The sequence below is a fragment of the Podarcis filfolensis genome, assembly GCF_964270895.1.
Source record: "Podarcis filfolensis genome assembly, chromosome: 3".
Taxonomy (NCBI): domain Eukaryota; kingdom Metazoa; phylum Chordata; class Lepidosauria; order Squamata; family Lacertidae; genus Podarcis; species Podarcis filfolensis.
In genome coordinates this window covers 98,084,093-98,107,389 of record NC_139606.1, presented here as the reverse complement: position 1 = coordinate 98,107,389, position 23,297 = coordinate 98,084,093, and the positions used below count along the sequence as shown (strand labels likewise).

The following is a 23,297-nucleotide window of genomic DNA, read 5'->3' as shown; positions in this document are numbered from 1 at the left end:
GATTGAGGATGACGGAAACCAGTGAGCTGTGTAGAGCTCTGGAAGGGCCCTTCCCAAGTGGGTGGCTGCAGGAAATTGGGATTGTGGTAGATGAAACCCCGTGACCCAATGGGTAGCAGTGTCACATAAGACAAACTCCATGCTGGTCTTGAAAAAAGGCAAGGGACTGAAAATACGGCTGCTAAACTGTACACACTTGGGAGTGGGTCCCAGCAAATCTAACAGGACTTACTTCTGAGTAGACATTGATAAACTGTACGGCAAAACAGCAAGCACAACAGTACCCCTATGCATGCTTATAACCATAGTGTGACCACACTGAAATACTATGTGCAACTCTGATCATTCCATCTCAAAATGCACATCACAGGGTTGTGAAATGTGCAGAAAAGGGAATCCCCAATGATCAAAGGGTTGCAGCCTCTTTCCTGTGATGCAAGGTTAAGTGTCTGGGCCTGTTTGGCTTGGCAGGGATGGGGGAGTATCTGAGGGAGTATCTAAGACAGATTTATTACACATCATATGGAGAAAGTTAATTTATTTCTTCGTTTCTCTGCTATATCAATGGAATCTTACTGCATCTCAGTAAAAATTAGATTTAGGACAGGCAAAGGAATATATTTAGGATAGACAAAATAAAACATAGAATCATAGAACTGTAGTGTTGGAAGGGACCACAAGGGCCATCTAAGTCCAACCCCCTTAAACGCAGAAATCTTTCTGTCCAGCATGGGGCTCAAACACACAACCCTGCAGTTAAGAGTCTCCTGCTCTGCCAACTTAGCTGTCCAATACAGTGTACGGAATTCACTGCCGTTGGAGTTAGCAATGGGCACTGGCGTATAGAAGGCTTTAAAATGTGATTGGACAAATTTAATGCCTATTAGCCAGAACTGCTAAATACAACCTCCAGGTTCAGATGCAGCATAGCAGTTACCAGGAGAGGCAGAGGATGCTCTTGTCTTGAATTCCTGGAAGCATCTGCTTGGTCACTTTGGGGGGAAAGGATGCTAGACTAAATGGCCTATTGGCCTCACCCATCAGGGTTCTTTTGTTGCTCTACTCTCATCTTTCTTGACTCAGGTGGTCAGCCTCATTTATTTCCCCTTTTCTCCAGGTAGAAGAGCAATGCCCTGCTGCAGATTCCTTAATCTGCATGGAAAGTATATAAGCTGATTTGTGTATTTGCCTCACTGTTTCAGTCGTCCTGACCATGTCCAGAATACTCGTCATCCCGATATAGTGCAGCTGTTTTGAATAATCATCAGCCTGTTTCCTCGCATTCAGTGTTTTGTTTTGTTTTTATAGGTGAGCAGTAAGACGAAATTTCTGTTCTTTAAAGGGATTGTGTTGCAAAAGATCTTTTACTTGAGACATCTGGAGCTATTTGCTCTGCAGGCAACTTACTTTAATGTGGTTGCTCTCTGTGTGAATTACACTGGATTACGTAGGTTGTTCTCTAGAAGCTGGTGGCTCGATGGCTCTGCTCTGGGGAAGGGGGGATAGACTAAATGGTGTTTAGTCTATCCCAAGTGTACAGTTCTGAGAAGAAACACTTAGTCATGCTTCTCACTTAGAGGAAAATTGCATTATTAAAGATTGTAACTTGTTACAGTAGTGCAATTTTGGACTTGTATCTGTATGAGGACATACACAACATGTCCATTTCAGTTGTGCAATTATAACTCTGAGCATAAATATGCAACTGAACGGCAATACATTTTCCATTTTACGAAGACAACTGTCTAACACTAAGGGGAGCTTCTTTTGAAATAACATATGTTGAGAGATTCAGGGCAGACAAAACAAAGTACTACACAGCGCATAGTTAAACAATGGAACTCACTCCCACAGGAGCCAGTGATGGCTGCCATCTTGGATGGCTTTAAAACATGGCTGGCCCAAGACATTTTGGCACCTGAGGAGAAGCACAAAATGGCACCCCCTCCTGCTACGGTAGAAGAAGTGGGTGAAGCTCTACATCAGGAACAAGCTGTGTGTGGGAGGATAAAGATCTTTATCAGGAGCAAGGGAGGGGGAATAAAATCATCCCGCTTGGACTACTGCAATGCGCTCTACGTGGGGCTACCTTTGAAGGTGACCCGGAAACTACAACTAATCCAGAATGCGGCAGCTAGACTGGTGACTGGGAACAGCCGCCAAGACCACATAACACCGGTCTTGAAAGACCTACACTGGCTCCCTGTACGTTTCCGAGCACAATTCAAAGTGTTGGTGCTGACCTTTAATGCCCTAAACAGCCTCGGTCCAGTATATCTGAAGGAGCGTCTCCACCCCCATCATTCTACCTGGACACTGAGGTCTAGCACCAAGGGCCTTCTGGCGGTTCCCTCGCTGCGAGAAGCCAAGTTACAGAGAACCAGGCAGAGGGCCTTCTTGGTAGTGGCGCCCTCCTTGTGGAACGCCCTCCCACCAGATGTCAAAGAGAACAACAACTACCAGACTTTTAGAAGACATCTGAAGGCAGCCCTGTTTAGGGAAGCTTTTAATGTTTGATGTATTCCAGTATTTTAATTTTTTTTGGAAGCCGCCCAGAGTCGCTGGGGAAGCCCAGCCAGATGGGTGGGGTATAAATAAAATATTATTATTATTAATTATTATTATTATTATTATTATTATTATTATTATTATTATTATTATTATCCTTACCAGACAAATGAAGTGGGGAATCAAAGGCTGTCAGGTGGGGGGAGAGGGACCTGCTCTGAAGAACACTGGGTGGGTGCAGAGCCCAGGAGACCCCACAGAGCAGCCCCCACTATTTTCTCTCTTAAGTGTGGGAGGAGACCAGCAATGTCTCCTATTCACTGAGGGGCTGCAATAGAGGTGGCATGGGGGGGGGCTGCCAGGGAAGCGCCTCTAAGGAGTGAGCTGCAGCCATTGTTGCCACCTTGGCGGCAGCAGTGGACAATACATTCCTTTGCTGACTCTATGGATGCTATGGTCACCTCACCTTGTCTCATGGGTGGGCCAGCCCTGCTTTAAAAGAGGTTTAGACAAATTCATAGAGAGTAAGACCAAGTGGTGAAACTAATGCCTGATGTAAACTTTTATAATTCTATAAAATCAATGTACAAATGAGATGGGCATATTTGCAGATGCTAATTCCCCAAACTTGATATTTGCTCTGCTGTCTGATTTTTCCATCCTGTGTTTCAGACCCCTCCAGTGCCTGACTGAGCAGTACACTTGAGGCACTATATAAAAATGCATTGTTGCTAAATATTTCAAAACTTTAATTGTGACCTTGGAAAAATCCCTTACGTTTAGCAACTCTAGGAACCCATCTATGCCAGAATGCTATAGTGGACTTTGGCAAGCTAGTCAATATTTGCCTTTTTTATATTAATTTTCTTATTCTTTTGTTATTGGTTTGTCTTCATGCTTGAAAAGCATAGTATAACCACATTTAAAGACCACATTTAAAGATACTAGATCATTGTGTCTCCTTTCTCCTTATAATGCAGTCTAGCCCTATACTGTTGGTAAAACAGACTGAAAACTCACCTACTCTGTTGCATGATGTTATGATACATCTGATGCTATCATAGTTCAATGCATCTAAGAAAATGACTCCTAATCCTTAATGTGCAGGAATCCTTAATGTGCTAATCTACAGATTTTTGTAATGTGGTTGTGATGTCATCATCATCATCATCAAATTAAATTTATACACTACCTTTCATCAAAAGATCTCAGGGCAGTTCACAATTTTAATATAATTTACCCTTTGATTTAAAGCAGTGTTTCCCAAACTTGGGTCTCCAGCTGTTTTTGGACTTCAACTCCCATCATCCATAGCTAGCAAGGCCAGTGGTCAGGGATGATGGGGACTGTAGTCTAAAAACAGCTGGAGACCCAAGTTTGGGAAACACTGGTTTAAAGTAATGAAATAAATGGTCTGTGAGTCATAATCACTATTGTATTAGCTGCAGTGCTTCATGCTTCTTGTTTTGTGGACTCCTGGATGATTTAGACTTGAGAAAACAAAGGTAGCTCAGAAATCAAACAGTTCAGTGACAGAACAGTTCACTGACAAACCCCAGTGAAACCTTCCTTTGGGGGCCGAATATTTTGGAGATTTGTTGATCTTCCATATTTTTTTTGGAACGGTTTTGGCTGGAAATATGTTTTAACCTGCCCAAAGCCCCCAGGATAAGAATTTTAAATTAGTACAACCTACACTGCGGGAAAATGCCGGTAGATTCCCCAGACTCGGAGCACATTTTGCCTCATCGTGCGTTCATTATAGATGCAGCATGTATCAACGAGGGCAATTAAACAGCAGGCAATCTGTGAAGTTCACCCTATAAATAACCAGAGTGAACTTCACCAGTTGCCCTTCACCCTAGTTTGCTCTAATGGGCGGACTACTTTCTGATAATAATTCAGCCCTACCTAGTCGCCTTCCCGCCAGAAAACCAAAAGGACCCACGTTGGGTTGGACCAGACGCCGTCCTTCTTCTACCGCCTAACCCAGTGCCCAGTCTCCAGCAGGGAGCAGTGGCAATGGTGCAGGAAGGTACAAAGCAGGGAATGAAGGGTCTCCCTCAGCATCTGGCGTTGAAAGGTCTCCTGCTGCCTCACAGGCAGACGCAACGGCAGCCTCGAGCTCTCCTCCTCCTCCTCCTCCTCCTCCAGATCGCGGCACCTGGCCTCCTCCTGCCTGGCCTCGCAGCAGCGCCTCATCTGTTTCCTATCAATGGCGCGCTGGCTCGGGGAGGATGAAAGGGCGGCAGGGCGGGAAACGCCAGGCTCTCCCCCTAAACAACAATGGCCTCCTTGAGGAGAGAGCAAATTAAGCCTCAGCCCATGTGTGGCAGGAGAAGCCATTCAGAGGGATAAGGGGGCGACAGAGGCTGACTGAGGGGGTCTTAACCTGAGGGGGGATGGCGTGGCGGGGGGGGAGGGAAAGGTGGCTGCCCTTTCGCCTTAGCTGGACACGGAGCGGAGGAAGGAGAGAGAAAGAGAAAGAGGGTTTTATATTATATAATTTTTATTAAAGGTTTTCTTGAGGCGGGGAAAGGTTTCCTCACTCTCTCTCTCTCTCCCCGCTTTGCTTAGCCAGCCAGTTCCAGCGCCTCTCTCGCGTCTCTCCTATTCCTCTTCTAACCCTGGGGGCATCCTGAGGAGAGCACATAATATAGATATATATACGCGCGCGCGCGCACAACATACAGTATAAGCGTGTACACACACACACACATAATCTTTTACTATTCATTCAGGGGGGCATGAATGTGCAGAAACAGGACTGACTGGTTTCACGCGCTCCTTCGCTTTGGGAGCGAGCCTCTCTCTCTCTCTCTCTCTTCATTATCATCCACCACAACAGCCGCCTGCACACACTATAGCGAGGGCGGGAGGGAGGAGGCAGCCCTCGCACCCTCAGGAGCAGCAGCGGGCACTGAGGGCAAAGCCTGAGAGAGGCCGCCGGCGGGACCTGGAGCGAGGCAAGCGCAGCCGCAGCCGCTGCTCCCAAGCCACGCAAAGAGCCGCGGGGTAAGGAGAAGGTGTTGCGGTCTGGGTCGAGGGGTGAAGCGGCCGGCGTGGCCCCCGAAGCGCGTCTGGCGAGGAGGGGGGAAGGGGCTGGGGCGGCGGGGGACGCTGCTACTGCCGCCCAGGGTTAAAAGGGCGCCCCCGAGATGGACTCCGCTTTCGCTCCGGCGGCGCTGGCGCTCTCTCTCCCAGCGCAGGGATGGCTCTTCAGGCGCTGCCTTGGACAGGGGGGAAGGAGATGGAGGAGGAGGAGGAGGCAGCTGAGGCGGGGAAGGCTGTGTGTGAGAGAAAGGGGGAGAGGGAGGGAGAGACCCTCCAAGCCGCTTGAGGAAGAGGAATAAGCTGAGGCTCAAAAGTGACCGCCTGAAGGAGGGACATGACGCAGCGGCTGTGGCTCTGGCGCCCTTTTCCTGAGGGGAAGGTGGGGCGGCCGGGGGGGGGGGAGGCAGATACTGAGGTGACCGGCGTGTGTTTGTGTGGGGTCTCCACCTTGGGAGGCGAGCTGCCTCTTCCCTGCAGCCGGCGCCGTGGCGACCTCTTCCCCAGCTTCTGCCCGGGGGGTGAGGGCGGGGAGAAAGGGGTGATGATGGTGGTGGTGGTGGAGGCGGCGGGAGCTGGCAACCTCTCGTCTTTTGAGGAAGGGTGAAAGTAGCGGGAAACCAGCCGCTCTCCTCCTCCTCCTCTGCCCTCGCCGCTCCCTCCCGCCTCCCGCCCTCTCTCCCTCCTTCGCCAGAGCGCGCGCGCGCGCCGTGCCAAGCTCTCCATTAGGGAGAAGCTCCCGACTCTTTCCGCGGGGTTATAAATAACCGGGCCACTTGAGTTGTAATGACAAGGCGCCCCTTCGCCAGCCCTCCCTTGAAGCATCCTCCTCCTGATGGCTCTTTATGCTCCAGGGCGGATACAATGAGCAGGATCCCTTGGGGGGGGGGTGGAGAGAGAGCTGCCGAGGAGTTGCTCCCCTCAGGCTCTCTGTGACTGGCTGGCAGAACCTCTCATGGCTAGAGGTGTGTGTGTCTGTGTGCAGTGATTAAGATACACGTGTATCTCGCCTCCCCGATGCACGTGTGAACACACACCAATACCACAAACTGAATTCCTCCAGCAGGGATGTATGGAGGCGAACCCATTTTATGTGCTGGGTAAAACTCTTGGGGGGGTGTCCACAGCCTTCAATGGGGTTTGGGGGGTGGGTAACAGTCGTGGCCAGGTGTGGGGAATGGTGGTCTGGTAGAAATCTGCAGCTGGAATGCGCCGTTTGTGCAGGAAACCCATAGGGGGGAGAATAGCTGGCCAATGCAAACGCGCCAAGGGGCTGGATGTTTGCATTCAGAGGCGGATTTCTGAAGCAGACGACGGAAAAACAAGCAAGGCAGCGTACCGGAGGCGAAAGGCGCTGAGCTCATTTGGTCCACTTGCAAAAATGTGGACTTTATCAGCTGCCCGATCCCTTCCCCGTTTTCCCCTCCTCTAATGCAAGGAGCTCCAATACTGTGCCGTGTAAATAAATTCGGAGCGGAAGAAAACTCGGAAGCATCACTTTTCTTAATTCATCCCATGCGCAGCTATGCAAGGGTTATGGGTGTTTACCTGGTTTTTTACTTGAGCCCCCCTCCCCTGTCCACCTTTCGTCCTCGCCAATTTGAGGAGGTGTTTATCGGCAATATTTTGCTGCAGTGCTTCAGCGCAGGAAGATAAACGATCCCCATTTTCCCCGGTTGCCACAATGACTCAATCATTTTAAAAAATTCCCAACTTGGAGCTGAAAACGGCAACTTAAGCAAAGCCCCTGAGGTGGGGAGTTGGAGGGTGGGGAATACAGAAGTGGGAACATTAAAAAGTCACTTCAGCGGCTCCTATTTTCATTTGCAGTGCCTACTTTGAACTAGGAAGGGTTAGTGAGCTGCTGCAGACTTTTGCAAAGACTGGATTCAATTTTGGAAGCCTGTTGCCAATATTTGTGAGTCATTTCCTTGGAATCCTACCTTTGGTGTTTATTTCCCTTAGAAGGATTCTTGTAAAAGTATAATAATAGCTCTTAAACTTCATGGAAAGTAGCACAGGCTACAGTGAAGACAACTTGCTTTTGCTTCAAAACACTTATTTTGGTTTTGTTTGCATTATTCAGTGGACAGAAGAGAAGGCGGCAATGTAATTAACCCATAAAACATCTAATTTATTGTACCAGTGACATTTGTGTACTGCTGCATTAGGGTTCAGAGTCAGTTGGAAAGGCAACCTTAATTGGTAGTTCTTTTTAAAAGAATAATTAAAGAATCAAGAGAACCATCTTGTGATTTTAGAGGTCTTTGTTAAGAGGAGTGGTTTGCTTTGTCAACCCACTCAGAGTTCCTTGACCCAATTTCTTTAAGTTTTATACCATTCCAGCACAATAACAATACGTATTAATTACAGCGATGTGAAAACTTAAGATGCACTATATAATGGCTAGAACTTTTCTCCCACTTGATATGCAGTTGTTTTGCAGGTTAGGTTATCTTAGGACTGTTTCCCACATAAATGTTCTGTGTTTTTATAGACTTCAAGCACATTGCTAGAAATACCTCCACGTGAAAATGTTACATGAAGATTAGTCATCCATGCAACTTTGGGTCCATGAAGTGTAGAGGCAGGGGGAATCTAGGATTATCTGGTCACAAATTAATCCAAGAACATGTAAGTGGTAAACAGAATGCTTTTAAAAATCTGAACTCAAAAGAGCATACTGAATCTAAAAAATATCAGCATTGCCATTAGTATGGCTGTTAAAGTGAGGCAGTCAGCACTTGAGGCTTTGTTAACAGTCTTAGAGATCTATAAGCAACTTACTGTTCTCAAAGTACTGACAGGCTCTTGGCTAATATCTCACCATACCATAAACCAAATGGAGCCCAGCTTCCTAGATACAATGCATTTGCAAAAATCTTCATAATGTAAATTAATTCATGTTCCAAACTATCATAAAGAGGTGACTTTTCTATTCCACCTTCAGCAAGGAAGTAAATACTAGATACCAATGTTGTATTGAAAAACTAGAGTGATTTATAAAGAGCAATCTTCTTAATGCTTGCCCTGTCTCTCTTTCCTGATGTAACACACACACACACACACACACACACACACACACACACCCCAAATCTATTTCTTATGATTATTGATGTTATATCGTTTCCTAATGGTAGTTTCTAAGAAAACTGAATGGGAGTGATGCCAATTAGTTCAGCCCATTGCTTAATTATCACTTAATTAACCCCCCAACATTTTAAAAAGAAAGTGCAGGAAATCAAGCTATTTAAAACAGCTGTTTCTAGGGATCCCAGAAGAGTAGTAATGAGATCCTGAGGCCATACTTTGGAATACTAGAAACACAAAATGCAGGTTCTTTTAAAAAAGAAAACCAAAAAACACCCCAGAATGATTTGTTTTCTCTATGAAACAAAATGATAGCCTCAAGAAAATAGTTTCAAGGCATCTATGGTATAAGATGAAAAAAGTAGTAGTGTATGTTTCACATGTGTGACCCCTCAGATCCAGTTCCTTTGATGTCCAGAAAAAAATATGTAAGGGCTTGTATTTGAGCCTGGAGAACACTGAAGGTAAAAGCAACATTGGCTGGACTCATATAATGCAGTTCCATATATGGGGTGAGGTGGGGGGTAGGGGATCTGAGATATGCATATATTCAAAATAGAACAATATTTAGCCAGAAATGTATTTTTGGTTGTTGTTGTTGTTGTTTTGGGGAAAGCATAGCTGCTTTATCTGAATGAATGCTAGCACAGTACTTGTAAATTTAAAATATTAAGTAACATAATTTCATAAATAGCGAAAGATGGTGTTAAACACTTCTCTCCCAGAGAGGTTTATATGCTCATACAGCTCACTCACTGGCTTCATATTTTTTTCTTGTACTAAAACCATCAACGGAACCAGTGAATCGTTTGTATTTCTTTTTTTGGGGTGGGGGAAATGAACAGCCGGGGGGGGGGGGGCGGGGAACCAAGACAATGACACACTGGACTTCTTTAGAAGATCAGTAGTTTATTTTCTTCTTCTTCTCCAGGATATTGAAGCATGAAGCTGTTGGCAACTAGATTGGTGATTCAATGTTCGAACTAGATTTTAACCCTCATGCTGGTTTTGGAACATAATACAAGTGTAATCCAGTCGTTATCTACATTTCCAGAGTAGTACTTAACAGGAATGAATTGAGTAATAATTATGTTGCCAGTCAGATCAGCACTGACATGGGAGAACTAAAGAACCTGTGTAACTTATCTTTCACATATGTCTACATTTGCCTTGCTTTCTTTCGTCTTTCACTTTACCATATCCTCCATCTCTTTGTTCTTTTATCACCTCCTATTGGACCATCTGCCTTTAATCTAACTAAAGGGTGAGCTTGCTCTTCTTCAGGCTGGCCTAGACAATGAAGTCACCTCTCACTTTTTAAAACTTGGGCTAGTGCATAATAATACTGTACCTAGAGCTTTTAATTTTCCACCTTTCTCGTATGAAACACATTTCGGTTGCAAAATGCACTTGGAGGGGCAACCTGCATTTTTTAATTATTGTTTTATAACTACTGTAAACACAAGGATTTGACAAACATTTCATATCCACTATTTTCCCTCCCTTACCATGCTTTTGTTACTGCCACTCGACAACCATGGGGCTGTTCTAATGTGTCATTGGCTTAATGTTTCTTGTGGGTGACACTCTAGACATGGTGTTCTCAACTGGTTAGGAAGACTGGTGATCTGAAAATGGAAGATGTAATTGTCAGTTCACTTCCTGCTGACCATTCTCTTATACATGGATAGACCTATTAGGAGGGTCTGCCCCCAGAGATTGATGGATTCAGAACAATTGCTTAAAACCACCAGGGAGTTCCCAGTTAGCATGGCTGGTACTGTCAAAGCCTAACTCTCTCTGTGGGATATGGAGGTGACCCAGGCAATTGACACAATCTTTCCTAAGCAATATTTCCTGTTAAACAGAGCCTGTTCATCTTCCTGATTTATTCATCCCAATTTATTATTTATTACAAAGCAGTTTGGGGTGGGGGGTGGCTTGAATGCCAGTGACAGAAAATATGAACTGGAATCTGACCAAACACAGGTAAGAGCTCATTTTGGAGCTTGTTCTATGGTGATGATGAAAGCCAAGAAGCAACACCTTTCAACCTCCATTGCAGTGCCATCCAGTTGAGTTTTCCAAGTGGTTCAGGGCTTTTTCCACTTTGTATTGCAAAGTGATGTAAGTGGTCCCTCTGTGACTTCAAAGGTAAAAGTTGCTCATGTTCATCTTGACTTGGATGCTACTTTCCTGTAATCCATCCTATGGACATCTCCAATACAGTGTATAGTCCTGATTTGTTGGATGAACTTATTGTTTAGGCCTGAAGATGGCGGGGGGGGGGGGGGAGAGGTACTTGGCCAATCACTTGTGTTCTCAACCTTTCCCTTACTGACTAGGTAAAAAAAGGTAAAGGACCCCTGGACGGTTAAGTCCAGTCAAAGGAGACTATGGGGTTGCGGCACTCATCTCGCTTTCAGGCCGGGTCATGTGGCCAGAATGACTAAACTGCTTTCGGGTCAATGGAACACTGTGACAGAAGCCAGAGCACACAGAAATGCCGTTTACCTTCCCACCGCAGTGGTACCTATTTATCTACTTGCACTGGCGTGCTTTTGAACTGCTAGGTTGGCAGGAGCTGCGACAGAGCAACATGAGCTCACTCTGTTCTGGGGATTCAAACCGCTGACCTTCTGATCGGAAAGCCCAAGAGGCTCCATGGTTTAGACCACAGCTAGCTAACATGTAGCAGGAGAGATCACTGGCTAAGTTTAGGAGGTAATTAATGACTTGTGTCTCCTTGAAAGAGGGGGTTACCTGGCTACCTTGAAGTGATTAGTGATGAGACCACTTCTAAATACCCCTACTTTGGACCTCAAGGATTTGAGTGACTTTTGGCTGTTAGCAAATCTTCTTTTCTCAGGCAATGTGCTTGAGTTGCCATACAATCCAGGCACTCAGATGAGACTGATTATCTGGATCCATTTCAGTCTGGCTTTGGGCCCACATTCTTCATCAAAACAGCCTTGGTCTCTCTGGTGGCTAATCTATGCCAGGAGTACAGGCAAAGTTTGATCTTGCTAATTCTCCTGAATAGGCTTCTGGGCTGTGTCTGGGAAGAGGATTTGGGGCACAGAACTTCAGTGGTTCTGATTACCCCTCCTCACATTGGCTTCTTCTGACAATGAACCATGCATTGACCCCACGTTCTTCATCCTATCTCCAAAGATATAAATGGCAGATTTAAAAAACAAAACAAAAACTGAGATCCTCAGAAGGTGTGGTTCTGAAATCACTGCAAAATTCTACATTCATGTTGAATCGCATAATACATTGGATGTGAGATCAAGTAAAACCCTTGCCTGAAAGCAGTTTCCTGCAATGAATAGCCAAATTGATCATGTCTTTTTATTATTCATAGTGGATGCCACACCATTCCTGAAGTGCCTGAATTCAGGAGGAAATATAATAATACCAGGGTTCTCAGATTTCATACAGATTGTAAATAGTTACATCAGACACAGCTTCTTCCGTTGTGATGGTACAGTGGTGCACAAGTAGAAATGGCAACCCAGGAATGTGAGCTCAAGTACCTGCTAAAAGGAAATCAAGGTACCAAGAACAAACTAACATGTAAGATATAAGCATCCCTGGACTCTTGTGACACTTTAAAGACTAACAGATTTATTATGGCAAATGCCCGGTATACACTTTTTGGATAAAAGCCAACTTTACCACATGCAAGGTAAAAGTAAGGTACCCTTGACCGTTAGGTCCAGTCACGGACGACTCTGGGGTTGTGGCGCTCATCTTGCTTTACTGGCCGAGGGAGTCAGCGTACAGCTTCTGGGTCATGTGGCCAGCATGACTAAGCTGCTGCTGGCAAACCAGAGCAGCACATGGAAATGCCATTTACCTTCCCACTGGAGCAGTACCTATTTATCTACTTGCACTTCATGCTTTCAAACTGCTAGGTTGGCAGGAGCAGGGACAGAGCAACAGGAGCTCACCCCATCGCGAGGATTCAAACCGCTGACCTTCTGACTGGCAAGCCCTAGGCTCTGTGGTTTAACCCACAGTGGTATGCCATAATAAATTCTGCTAGTCTTCAGGGTGATAGAGTGTGTAAGCGTGTGTCTGGTGGACTGGGTGATGCAAGACAATTGTCTCCTTTCCTTTATGCCTAAAATAGAAGGCTGAAGCACCTACTAGTAACTAGTTTCAGTTTGAATCCATTCAGTACAGGCCCAGTGTCAATTTAAGTGGCAGTCTGGAGTGCCCCCATGTAGATGGACAAAGGCACATAGATAGATACACTTTCCCATTGCTGCAGAATGTACCGTTTTGTGCAGCATCACAGTTTTGTACCTTATAGTGCTCCTCATTAGTCATGGTGTGTACTGTAAACATGCAAAAAATGAGAGGTCACATCCGCACCACATGCTTAACGCAATTGGCATCTCTCAAAGAATACAGGGAACTGTAGTTAAGAATGCCTGGAATTATAGCTCTGTGGGGAATAAACTACTGTTCCCAGCATTCTTTTGGGGAAGCCATGTGTTTTAAATATATAGTGTGGATGTGATACCCAACCCCCCCCCAACTCTAAATGAATTGAGAAGACCCTCCCTGCTTAAAAAACAACAACACCTACTGGTGCTCTTGACATATCCATAGTAATACATAGTTTTCAGAATTCAGCACAATTATCTTTGATTATTCAGTGACTAATCCCACAAACCCACATTTCTAATTATCCAGACATTGTGGATCGTTTCCAGACCACTTGGATGAGTAAGGTTATAATCCATCCTCAGTGTTAGAAACTGAGATATTCAAGCCAGGAGCTGAATGGCACCTTAAACCTAGGTTACGGACGCAACAATGGAATGTCTAGGCGTGCTTTTTTTAAATAACAAGAATACAAAGCTGAAAATGAATGAACTGCAGCTAAAATATTATGTACATTTTTCACATGGTCCAGTCCGTCCCCTGCCCACCCCCCTAATATTCTTAAGAGAGTCTCTTCTCCAGTCTTCAGAGAGTAGCTGGAAGTGGAGAGGCAGAAAAAGGTCCTCCTTTCCTTCCACTCTTCAATTTTATTCTGAAATCTTAGGCACAGTACTGTGCCCAGAACTCAGAAACTGCTCACGCTAATGAAACTCCCTGTCGCAAAATGCGCCTAGAACAATGGGAGTTTCGAATGCTGTCCATCTCTGCCTTTCTCTCACCAGCTTCTTATTTTGTGAAGACACTATCTCACATGGTACCCAACTGTATGTCACCTAATAAAATGATGCATCACCATGATGTTTTGTTGATCATATTTTAATGCATTTGAGTCTGCAGCTGGCTTTAGGGTCCTAGTGGGCTGGGAGGAAGATTATACATTTAAAATAAAATAAATTAATGGCTAGAACTGTCAAACTGTTACAAATAAATATTCTTCCATCCAGCTATGTAAATCTCATTGCATTTTCTTATAAGCACAGGTAAGCATAATGGCTTCATACAACTAAGAAATCAAAGAGTTTCAGAATTAGCAATACCACATGCTGTTTCCACAGAATATAGGGTAACTAATGAGGCCCTGCCAATACCAGGCATTGCTTCCACCTTTACTTTTTGGCCTTTAGGGATTTTAGTCAGATTTGCAGCATTATTGTAAGAAGCATTTTAAATTTAACTTCTGTTTTAGTGGCATTCTGGAAATGCATAAAGACCCTTTTTCATTGACATTGTGAATGGCATCATTACAGTTCTCTCATTAGCATCATAATGACTCCAAAGGAATAGTGAGTGAAAATGGAGTAGTTGCTGAAGGAATAGTGAGCAAATGGAACAGTATAGCACTGCATAGTAGCCTCTTACAGAGCAGAGCTGCATAAATGCAAGAGGAGTCTGACATTTTAACCTTCAGGCTGCTTTGGATGCCTCAGGGTGTTCTCTTAATGCATGCATTCGGCTGGCAACAGGGAAAATCTGTGGTAGCCTAAGGATTAAGAGCTGGATTTAATAACAAATAAAAAAATAAAAATGGTCTGGTTTCTATACCACACAAAGCTTTGCAAACAGATTTTTGAAGCCTGGATCTAGCCACAAATCAAGGCTTTATGTTACACTTCTTTGCAGAAAATATGTAGTGCACTGACTTCCCACCCCTTCATTACAAATAAGGATAGCGGTGCATTACCAGTAAATAACTAAATGTCAAGAACTATGGAGCTGATGTCTTATAACAACTTTCTATATGACACACTAATGGAAATCTTTAGGAGCAATAAGTAGCTTCCATCATTCTCTTTCTTTGTCACATGTCTAAAAGCCTAAAATTTAATCCCATGCTGCATCCCAACAAGAGACAGAATGTGGGCCACTGATTGGCAGATGAAGGGATTGGCTTAGTCTTCAAAGGTGTCTGCTGAATTCTACAGAACAAAGTATGTGGCCTGTGATTGTCCCTAGGCATGGCTAAGAGGAAAAAGCTGCACCCCAGTTGCCCAACAGTATTTTTCAATGCACCCCTTTACTTTCTCAGTATACAGGTGCTGTGTTCAAATACACTTAATCATAATAATAGATGTTTTGGCAGTATATAATAATTACTGTGAATCTTATGGCTGAAAAACATCTCTATAGCTTAGTTGGTAGAGCGTGAGACTCTTAATTTGAGGGTCGTGGGTTTGAGCCTCAAGTTGAGCAGAAATATGCCTGCATTGCAGGGGTTGGTCTACATGACCCCCATGATACCTTCCAACTCTATGATTCTATAATCTGGTCAATTTCTTAGTTTAGATTCTGCTTCCTGGAAATACCTGGTGGACCATTGTGGCAACCTGGTCCTGGACCAAGTAAGCTCTTCATCTGATCCAGAAGGGTTCCGTGTGGGGTTTAACAAATCATGACACTTTACTACAATTATTTCATAAATATAGAATTTGATCCACCAGGCACAGTCTTGAGAAGACTTATTTGCAATAATGTATTAAATGTGTTGCAATATGGTGGTTCAGGTTGCCTTCTGATTCCATGACACCTTGGTAACTTGAATGGCGCAAGCAGTAACTTGCGCTTCCAAAATTGCAATGTATTTGCAAATGGGACTGGGCCTTCAAGCTCTGCCATGTTTCCTGGGCAAAACCCCTTGCAGGCTTATTTTTAGGTAAGTTTGACATAAGGATCTAAGATCAGGTTCTGCTCACTGGTTTGGCACGCCAGCACTTGTTGCTGAAAAGCTTTTTGGAATAGCTGATCTATGGACAGTCTCTGGGACCTCTCCCTTTCTGGCACTAGCCAAACAAAGCAAGAGAATTTGTGCAGTGCAACTGAAGTATGTTAAGTTGGGGTTTTTGCTAATCAGCCACGCAAAGAGCTGCTGCTGTTTCACTGCTCAGAAGACAGGTTAGAAAAACGTGTGGAGTTACCCTGGGAATCTAGTGCTCAATCTTCTGCATTTGTTTATGCAGCAGCCTTTAGCAGTGGGCAATTAAAATAATATTTTCTGGTGGTTTTTGTGTGTGAAATCAGTAGTGGTTGTAGACACTCCTGGAAATAAGAATTGGTTTATTGGATGCACAACATTGTACCCTTAATTGGGAGGAAGTCCCAGTGAAATGAAAAGGCCTTGCTTGCTTATGAGTGAGCATGCATTGATTGCGATGTGAATTTTCTACCTAGTAGAAATTTAAGTAGTTCATGCTGGCTCTAAAAACTCTTCCTTAGGAACAACATGGCACTCTGTGTAAGTTAGTATGATAAAGTGGGACAGTGTGCACAACAACAAGTTGATATGTGACAACAATCTGCAGGCTGCAAAAAAATCACAACGAAGATAAATGTAACGAATTGAGCAAAGTTTGGCACTGAAGATTTCTCAGTGTTTACTTAGCAAAGAACTAAAAAGCCGGAAGCATTGGAGCAGCAGAGGTGTTCTAACATGTATAGATTCCGAAACTCTCCACTGTTTTGGATTAATCTATGTGTGCAAAAAGCTACTGTATGCAAAAAGTTATTGTAACACCCACCCCCGGTATTTCTGAATACCACCTTTTGCAATCTTCCATAATATTTCTCTTTCACCTCCTCACTAAGGCTGCAGTACCATGCACATTTACTGGGAAGAAGTCCCATTGAATTCAGTAGGAGTGTGCCAAGTTACAGAAGCAATCAAACAATTTAGAGGAATGGAATCTCGGTGTGTTGCCTACAAAATGTGTGTGCTTGAGAGGTAAAAAAGGACCCCTGGATGGTTAAGTCCAGTCAAATTCAACTATGGAATGTAGCACTCACCTCTACTCTCAGGCCAAGGGACAGCTTTTCTGGGTCATGTGGCCAGCATGACTGAACTGCTTCTGGTGCACGGAGCACCGTGATGAGTGCCAGAGCACATGGAAACACAATTTACCTTCCCGCTGCAATTTACCTATTTATCCACTTGTGCTGGTATGCTTTCAAACTGCTTGGTTGGCAGCCTGTCACTTGGATTTGAACTGCTGACCTTACGATCAGCAAGCCCAAGAGCCTCAGTGGTTTAGACTATAGTGCCATTCATGCCCTTTGTGCTAGAGAGCTGTAATGCAAGGCATAAGATCTTTATTAGGCCTGATGCAGCAAGGGCAACGCATGTATGAAGTAAAATAGGTCTCTATGCATTTATCCATCTGGACTCCACTCTTCTTTATGATGTTCACTATAGCTCAGTCGGTAGAGCATGAGACTCTTAATCTCGGGGTTGTGAGTTCAAGCCTCACATTGGGTGAAAGATTCCTGCATTGCCATGGGGTTGGACTAGATGATCCTCATGGTCCCTTCCAACTCTACAATTCTGTGATTCTGTGGTTTGTGTTTGAAAAGGTATACTGCTTTTATATTGTCAGTGTCAGCTTTGAAGACTGACCATCATGAAAAAACCTTTGCATTCAACAGCAGTGTTTTAGAGAGTGTGTGTGGATCTAGCCACTTCACAAATGGGGTCACATAGCAATAATTGGTTCAGTGAGGGAGATACAGCAGCTTCAAATGTGGTTGCCTCTGTTTTCACCATTAATGAATTGGCTCCCTTGTATGACTTTATTTAAAATTTATGTAAGACAAATAGTAAACCCCCCAAAATGTGGATCTCTCTTGCAGGAAATTTAGTGATACTTAAGTCCTATTGAAATCAGTGTGGATCAAGTTAGTGGTGAGTAGCTTAAGCCCCATCAATTTCAAAGGGGCTTAACTGTGACTAATTTGCTGGGGGTAGTTAGAGTGAGGATGGACTTCCCTAAGAAAGAAATGAATATATTTCAGACGCATAGCTTCCAAATGCAGAGTTATGCAACAGAATCCATGGATAAATGACAATTTTGCAGTCTGCTAGACAACAGAATAGGTTTAGGAGCCCCGCTGCTAAATCCGGAGCACTTAAGTAGCCTTTCCACATTTTTCATCCAGAAGCCGGTGGAAATATTGCAAGGCTTGATCTGTTAACCATTTGTATCTGGGAATTTCAAAAAGGTGGTCCTTCGCTTTTGGCCCCAGCGCTATGTGCAACTGCAATTCCTCCTCTCACTCAGTTGAAACAGCAAGGGGCTTCTCCAACCAGTCTCGAATATTTCTTGTTTCTTATTGTTCTAAGTCTTGACCTCCTGCTTCATCAATCTTGTCCAGACAGACTTTAATTTGTAACATGCTGCTGGCTATCCATTCCCTTTCCAACTTCTGCCTCTCCCCCCCCCCCCCGAATTTGGAGGACCCTGTTGTCTTCCTGCAGCGGTCCTGACTTGAGAAATATATGGAAAGAAAACAAAAATTATTGTTTCTAGGAGAGCGCAGGGGAAGATGGGGGAGGAGCCTGGTTTTTGTGCCAAAGAGTAGGTGAATTAGTGTAGAAAGTGCATTGTGATGCGGTTTGCCTGCCTCTTTCAGAAAGTTCTCTCTCTCGCTGCTATGGGACTGGATGGAGAGCTCACACAGCCTGGCTCCGGCCCCGGAGTCCCTGCTCCTGTTTAATATTCTGCTTGCTCCACTGATGTTGTGCTTGGCTCCTGTGGGACTGCAACTCACGGCTTGAAACCGGAGCCAATTTTCTGTCTTAATCTCCGTGTTTTGACTGGAGGCAGATCCAGTTCAGCCCAATCGGGGCTGGTGGAAACAACTACCTAAGAGTCTCGCTCTGTTTCGCTTGGGGAAGGAAAAAAGAAGGGAGGAGGAGTAGGAGGAGTAGGGAAAGAAAGGGGGGAAAAATAAAGGAAGGGGGAAAAAGAAAAGCCAGCCTGCTTGCCTGCCACACATAAGAAACACATGCAGGCAATGTCGTTGGCGAGGTCGCTGTGTTTGCGCGAGTGAGACCGGCAGAGTATGCGGAGAGAATAAAGTGATCGCCTGGCAATCTGCGAGCATCCCTCGGATCGGTTTGTTGGCACTTTCTTCTTTCGGGAAAGGAAGAGAGGATCGCCGCTGAGCCGGAGCGCAGAGAGCAGCGGCGAAGGGATTTTGGGGGCAGCCAGTCAGCAAGCAAGCAAGAGGCGGCGGGGAGGGGTGGGGTGGGGAGAAGACTTGCCTTTCCGAGTGGAAGGGGCTGCGGCGGTGCTCCGAGCTCACTTACCTGGAAGTAAGGGCCCCCGGAATCCGCGGCACTTACTTCCAAGCAAGTGCGTTTGGAGAGGGGCGCGCGGAGAAGGTCAGCTCTTGGGTCTGGTGCCCCCCGCGCGCGCTCCTTCAGCAGGAGCGTGTGTGGTCCCAGGGCAGCTGGGAGTGTGAGCCAGAATCCGTGCCAAGCGAAGACAAGGAAGGCGAAGGGGGAATGCTCCCGAGCGCCTGAAACCTGGAGCGCGTGAGTGCGAGAGGGCAAAACCTGGGTGAGAAAAGGCAAAGCCAGAGGCTGGGGTGGAGAGAGAGAGAGGATCCCTCGGTGGCAGCGGCAGATGCCAGGCAGACTGCGGGGCGCAGGCACGCAATGGCCGCTGCTGCCGCTCGGGCAAGGCAGGGCAGGGCAGGGCAAGGGGCGGGCGGCTGCTTGCCTGCCTGACCTGACGGGTCGCGCTCTACCTTTGTCTCCACTTGCAGATCGGAGGCGCCGCGATGACTCTGGTGCTGCCCCTGAGCAGCTTCTGCGAGCCCATTGTCTCCTCCGAAGGAGCCGCCGAGTTCCAGCCGCTGTGGGAGTCGCGCTGTTGCAGCAAGAGCAGCCCCGCCTCGGATGCAGCCGCCGCCGCCGCCACCGCCAGCAGCAGCAGCAACCCGGGCCAAGCGCAGCCGCTGCCGCCGCCGCCGCCGAGCAACGACAGCAGGGCAGCGGCTGGGCAGCCCCCGGCGCCAGGTAAGAAGGTGGCTCAGGGCTTGCAGTCGGTTGCATCAGCATCAAACCACCATCTCCGGCTTCTTTCTCCAAAATCACAACAGTGGTGTGTGTGTGTGTAAGTCAGTAGTCATCCTTGGATGCTTACTCGAAAGAGATGTGGGCAATATATGGCCTCCCCCCTGAGCGCGCGCCGTGTTATCCTCCTAACAACCCCCCGAGGTAGGTCAGGGAGGGACTGAGGGCTCAAGGTCACCCAGTGAATCCTGTGCTGAATAAGGGTCTAAATGCCCACCTTGTCCAGTATCCTCTTTCCAACAGGGGCAAACAAGATGTTCCTGGAAAGCTGGTGGCCAGGTCTGAAGATAAGAACCTCCCATTGTTGTTGTCCTCCTCTGGTACACAAGAAGGACTCTATCTCTGCACTTGAAGGCTTTGTTCAGTTATCAGGGCTGCTCCTGCCGCTCTGCTCTGTAAGGAGAAGTGTCAGGGCAAAGGCATTTGTGCAGGAATCTTTTGCGGCCACTTAGAACTGCCTTAAAGGATTAGCATTTTAGTTATCTGGGGAGGCTAGTTTTGCACCACCTGCTCCAATGCACTTTTGCAGGTGTTAAGATCTCACTCTGAGCCCCTCCGGTGCGGGAGATAAGTGTGGGACAAAGACTGAAGGTGCCCTGACTCAAACCAGAGGAAATAGATGCTTTGCAGTGGCTGGCTTTGAAAAGAAAAGAAAAAATCAAAGAGACTCACCAAATCCCAGAGCTTGCTTTTGGTGGTACAGAGGAGTCCCAGAGCATAAGAGGGAATAATAAAGACAAAAGAGTGTCTTTGGGGCATAGTCCTCACAGAGAGAAGATGAAGCGACAAATCTGTGTCTAGATGATGCTACTTCAGGCTATGGGTAGGAATTAACATGATTGATGTTCCTCTATACAAGGTAACACGCGCGCGCGCACACACACACACACACACACACACACACAGAGACTCCAGGTAGATAATCTGGGATGCCATTCAGATCAACTGTAGGTCATTGCTCTCCCTGACATGCCTCTTTTTGGTAGGACTTTATTTTTTGGCCCCAGGGAGTGGCGAATGGACATGAACTTAATCACAAGAGCTCCTACCTGCAGCCTGAAGTGAGATGGTCTAGAGATGATTTTACTACCTCATCATGCATCTGAGAACCAGTCTTCTGTATTTGCAGTCTCTTAGTGCACACAGAGTATCCTTTCCACATCGCTGAAGGCCTTACACATTATGTCAATTGGGTGGCTGTCAATATATATTATTTTAAAATGTAGACCTAGGCATGGCTTGTGGGAGATTTCCACTGAGGCTACAGTGCACAGGGCAGGGGAGGTCTAACCTTTTTCTCCCCAAGTGCACTCCTGGAGGAGGGAAAATCCCTTCACTGCAAAAAGACATAGAAAAAAGTTTCCATTGATGCACATGAAAATCCAGTCCCTGCTCCTACATACCTAGGATTAAATTGCCACCCCCCATATGCCTGCAAGCTGCACAATTAATATAACATGTAACATGTAGGCCCTAGGTTTCCACAACATCCTATCTGCAGTCTGAGTTCAGGACAAAACTTTGTGGATTTCAGGGACAACACTATGATTTATAGGAAGATTTGAATACATCATGGTCCCATGGTCTAGACCAGCCTTTGCTAACCTGGTGCCCTCCAGATGTTTTGGACTACAACCCCCCCAGCCCCATCCAGTTGTCAGAAGTTGGTCTAGATGAGAAGTTGGTCTAGATAATCCCCTCTCGTTCTATTCTTATGCACACAACAAGAGAAGTATGGAACTGCTTGTGGAACTGTGGTTTATTCTAGCCAAAGTTACTTAAAACAAATCAGGGTCAGACAGATCCAGTTTTGTTGAATAATTCTGCTTAAAATTAAAACTCCCCAGATGTTGATGTAAATGTGGAGCTGTGGATAGTTATGAAATAAAATCGGAAGCTTTTAAGGCACCACCTCTTGAATACAAAGAAGGTTGCAAGGAGAGGGGAGTGCATGAGCCCAAAATTACCCAAAGAGATCGTTCCTGATCACTTAGCCATGGTTTAGATGATCATCTAAACTTGGATACACTAGGCTAGTGTTTCTCAAACTTGAGTCTCCAACTGTTGTTGGACTACGACTCCCATCATCCCTAGCTAGCAGGTCAGGGATGATGGGAGCTGTAGTCCAACAACAGCTAGAGACTCAAGTTTGAGAAACACTCTGCTAGGCCTTACTTACAAGTAACTATGGATGTGGAAGGGCAAATTGTGTTTCCTTCAGCGTGTTTAGAGACACTGAGCCTGCATATGCACCATACAGTTAAAGCACACCCACCCTCAAAAGGATCCTGGGAACTGAAATTTACCCCTCACAGAGCTACAATTCCCAGCACCCTTAACATACTATAGTTTCCAGGATTCTTGGTGTGGGTGTGTGCACTTTTAATATATGGTGCGTATGCAGCCTTAGTCTGCTTTGCTTTGAAATGCCATTCTTTGGCTATCTAAAAAGGCCTGGTTCTAAATATATTTGAGAAAAAGCCCGGGGGGGGAGGTTAAGATTAAAATTCTAAATTGATAACAGTAACTGTAGACTAGCTAGTTTTCAATACTGGTGATTGCTTAAATGTTTTTATATTTTGCCTGCAGCCATTGCATGAGCTTGTTGGCTAACTGTCAGTACAGTCTTTTTTAATAAACTAACTAACTAACTAACTAAGTCACTAACTAACATGCCACATGTAGACTTGGGGGTGTTCTGCTGCAAAGGAAACTAGATGCCACCCGGTTTGTCTTGCACATCATTTATTGGAGGTTGAAATTAACACTAGGAGGAAAATGCAATAAACCCCAAACAGGTGGCCATATTAAGTGCTAGGCAGTAATTAAAATTTCACTCTCAATGGTAGCATATGGTTTGATTGGAGTATTGTGACCCAGGCTAGATTACAGTATCCATTGGTCTCAAAAGAGCTCAAAGTAATTACATTTTTGGCTACCTGTTCCAAATAACTTCCTTTCTATTGGGCTTAAAGGGCACCATCCCAAGTTGGTTATTACAGCAAATTATGCTTATTTGATAAATAAATTACAAATTGGATTTGTCTTCCCATGAGCCCAGCATTTTTTTCTTGCCAGAGGAGGGTGATGTAAGTGTACTGTTGTTAAGAATTGAATTTTTTGGGGGGTAGGGGTGACTAAAAAAAGCTCTGGCACTTTAGTTATTAAAATCAAATTCTTGATTAACGTAGCATTAATTTTCACAGGTAGCAGCCCACTTAACTACATCCATTAATAATTCCCCTTCCCAATAATTTGGAGAGTTGTCTCAGCTTTTTCCAAGAAAGTTAAGCCAAACTTATAAATCTTTAGCAACTAATACTTATGCTACCAATGCATTAAA

At 45.3% G+C, this 23,297-nt stretch overlaps 1 protein-coding gene across 1 annotated transcript in view; it reads left to right on the top strand.

Annotated features, from left to right (window-relative positions):
* Positions 1 to 5,331: 5,331 nt before the first annotated feature.
* SERTAD4 (SERTA domain containing 4) overlaps positions 5,332 to 23,297 on the top strand; it is a 29,339-nt gene continuing 11,373 nt past the window's right edge. The window contains exons 1-2 of the mRNA XM_083605458.1: positions 5,332 to 5,523; positions 19,645 to 19,897. Coding sequence (XP_083461584.1) covers positions 19,660 to 19,897 — 238 coding nt within the window. The 5' untranslated portion in view covers positions 5,332 to 5,523; positions 19,645 to 19,659. The remainder of the gene's footprint in view (positions 5,524 to 19,644; positions 19,898 to 23,297) is intronic.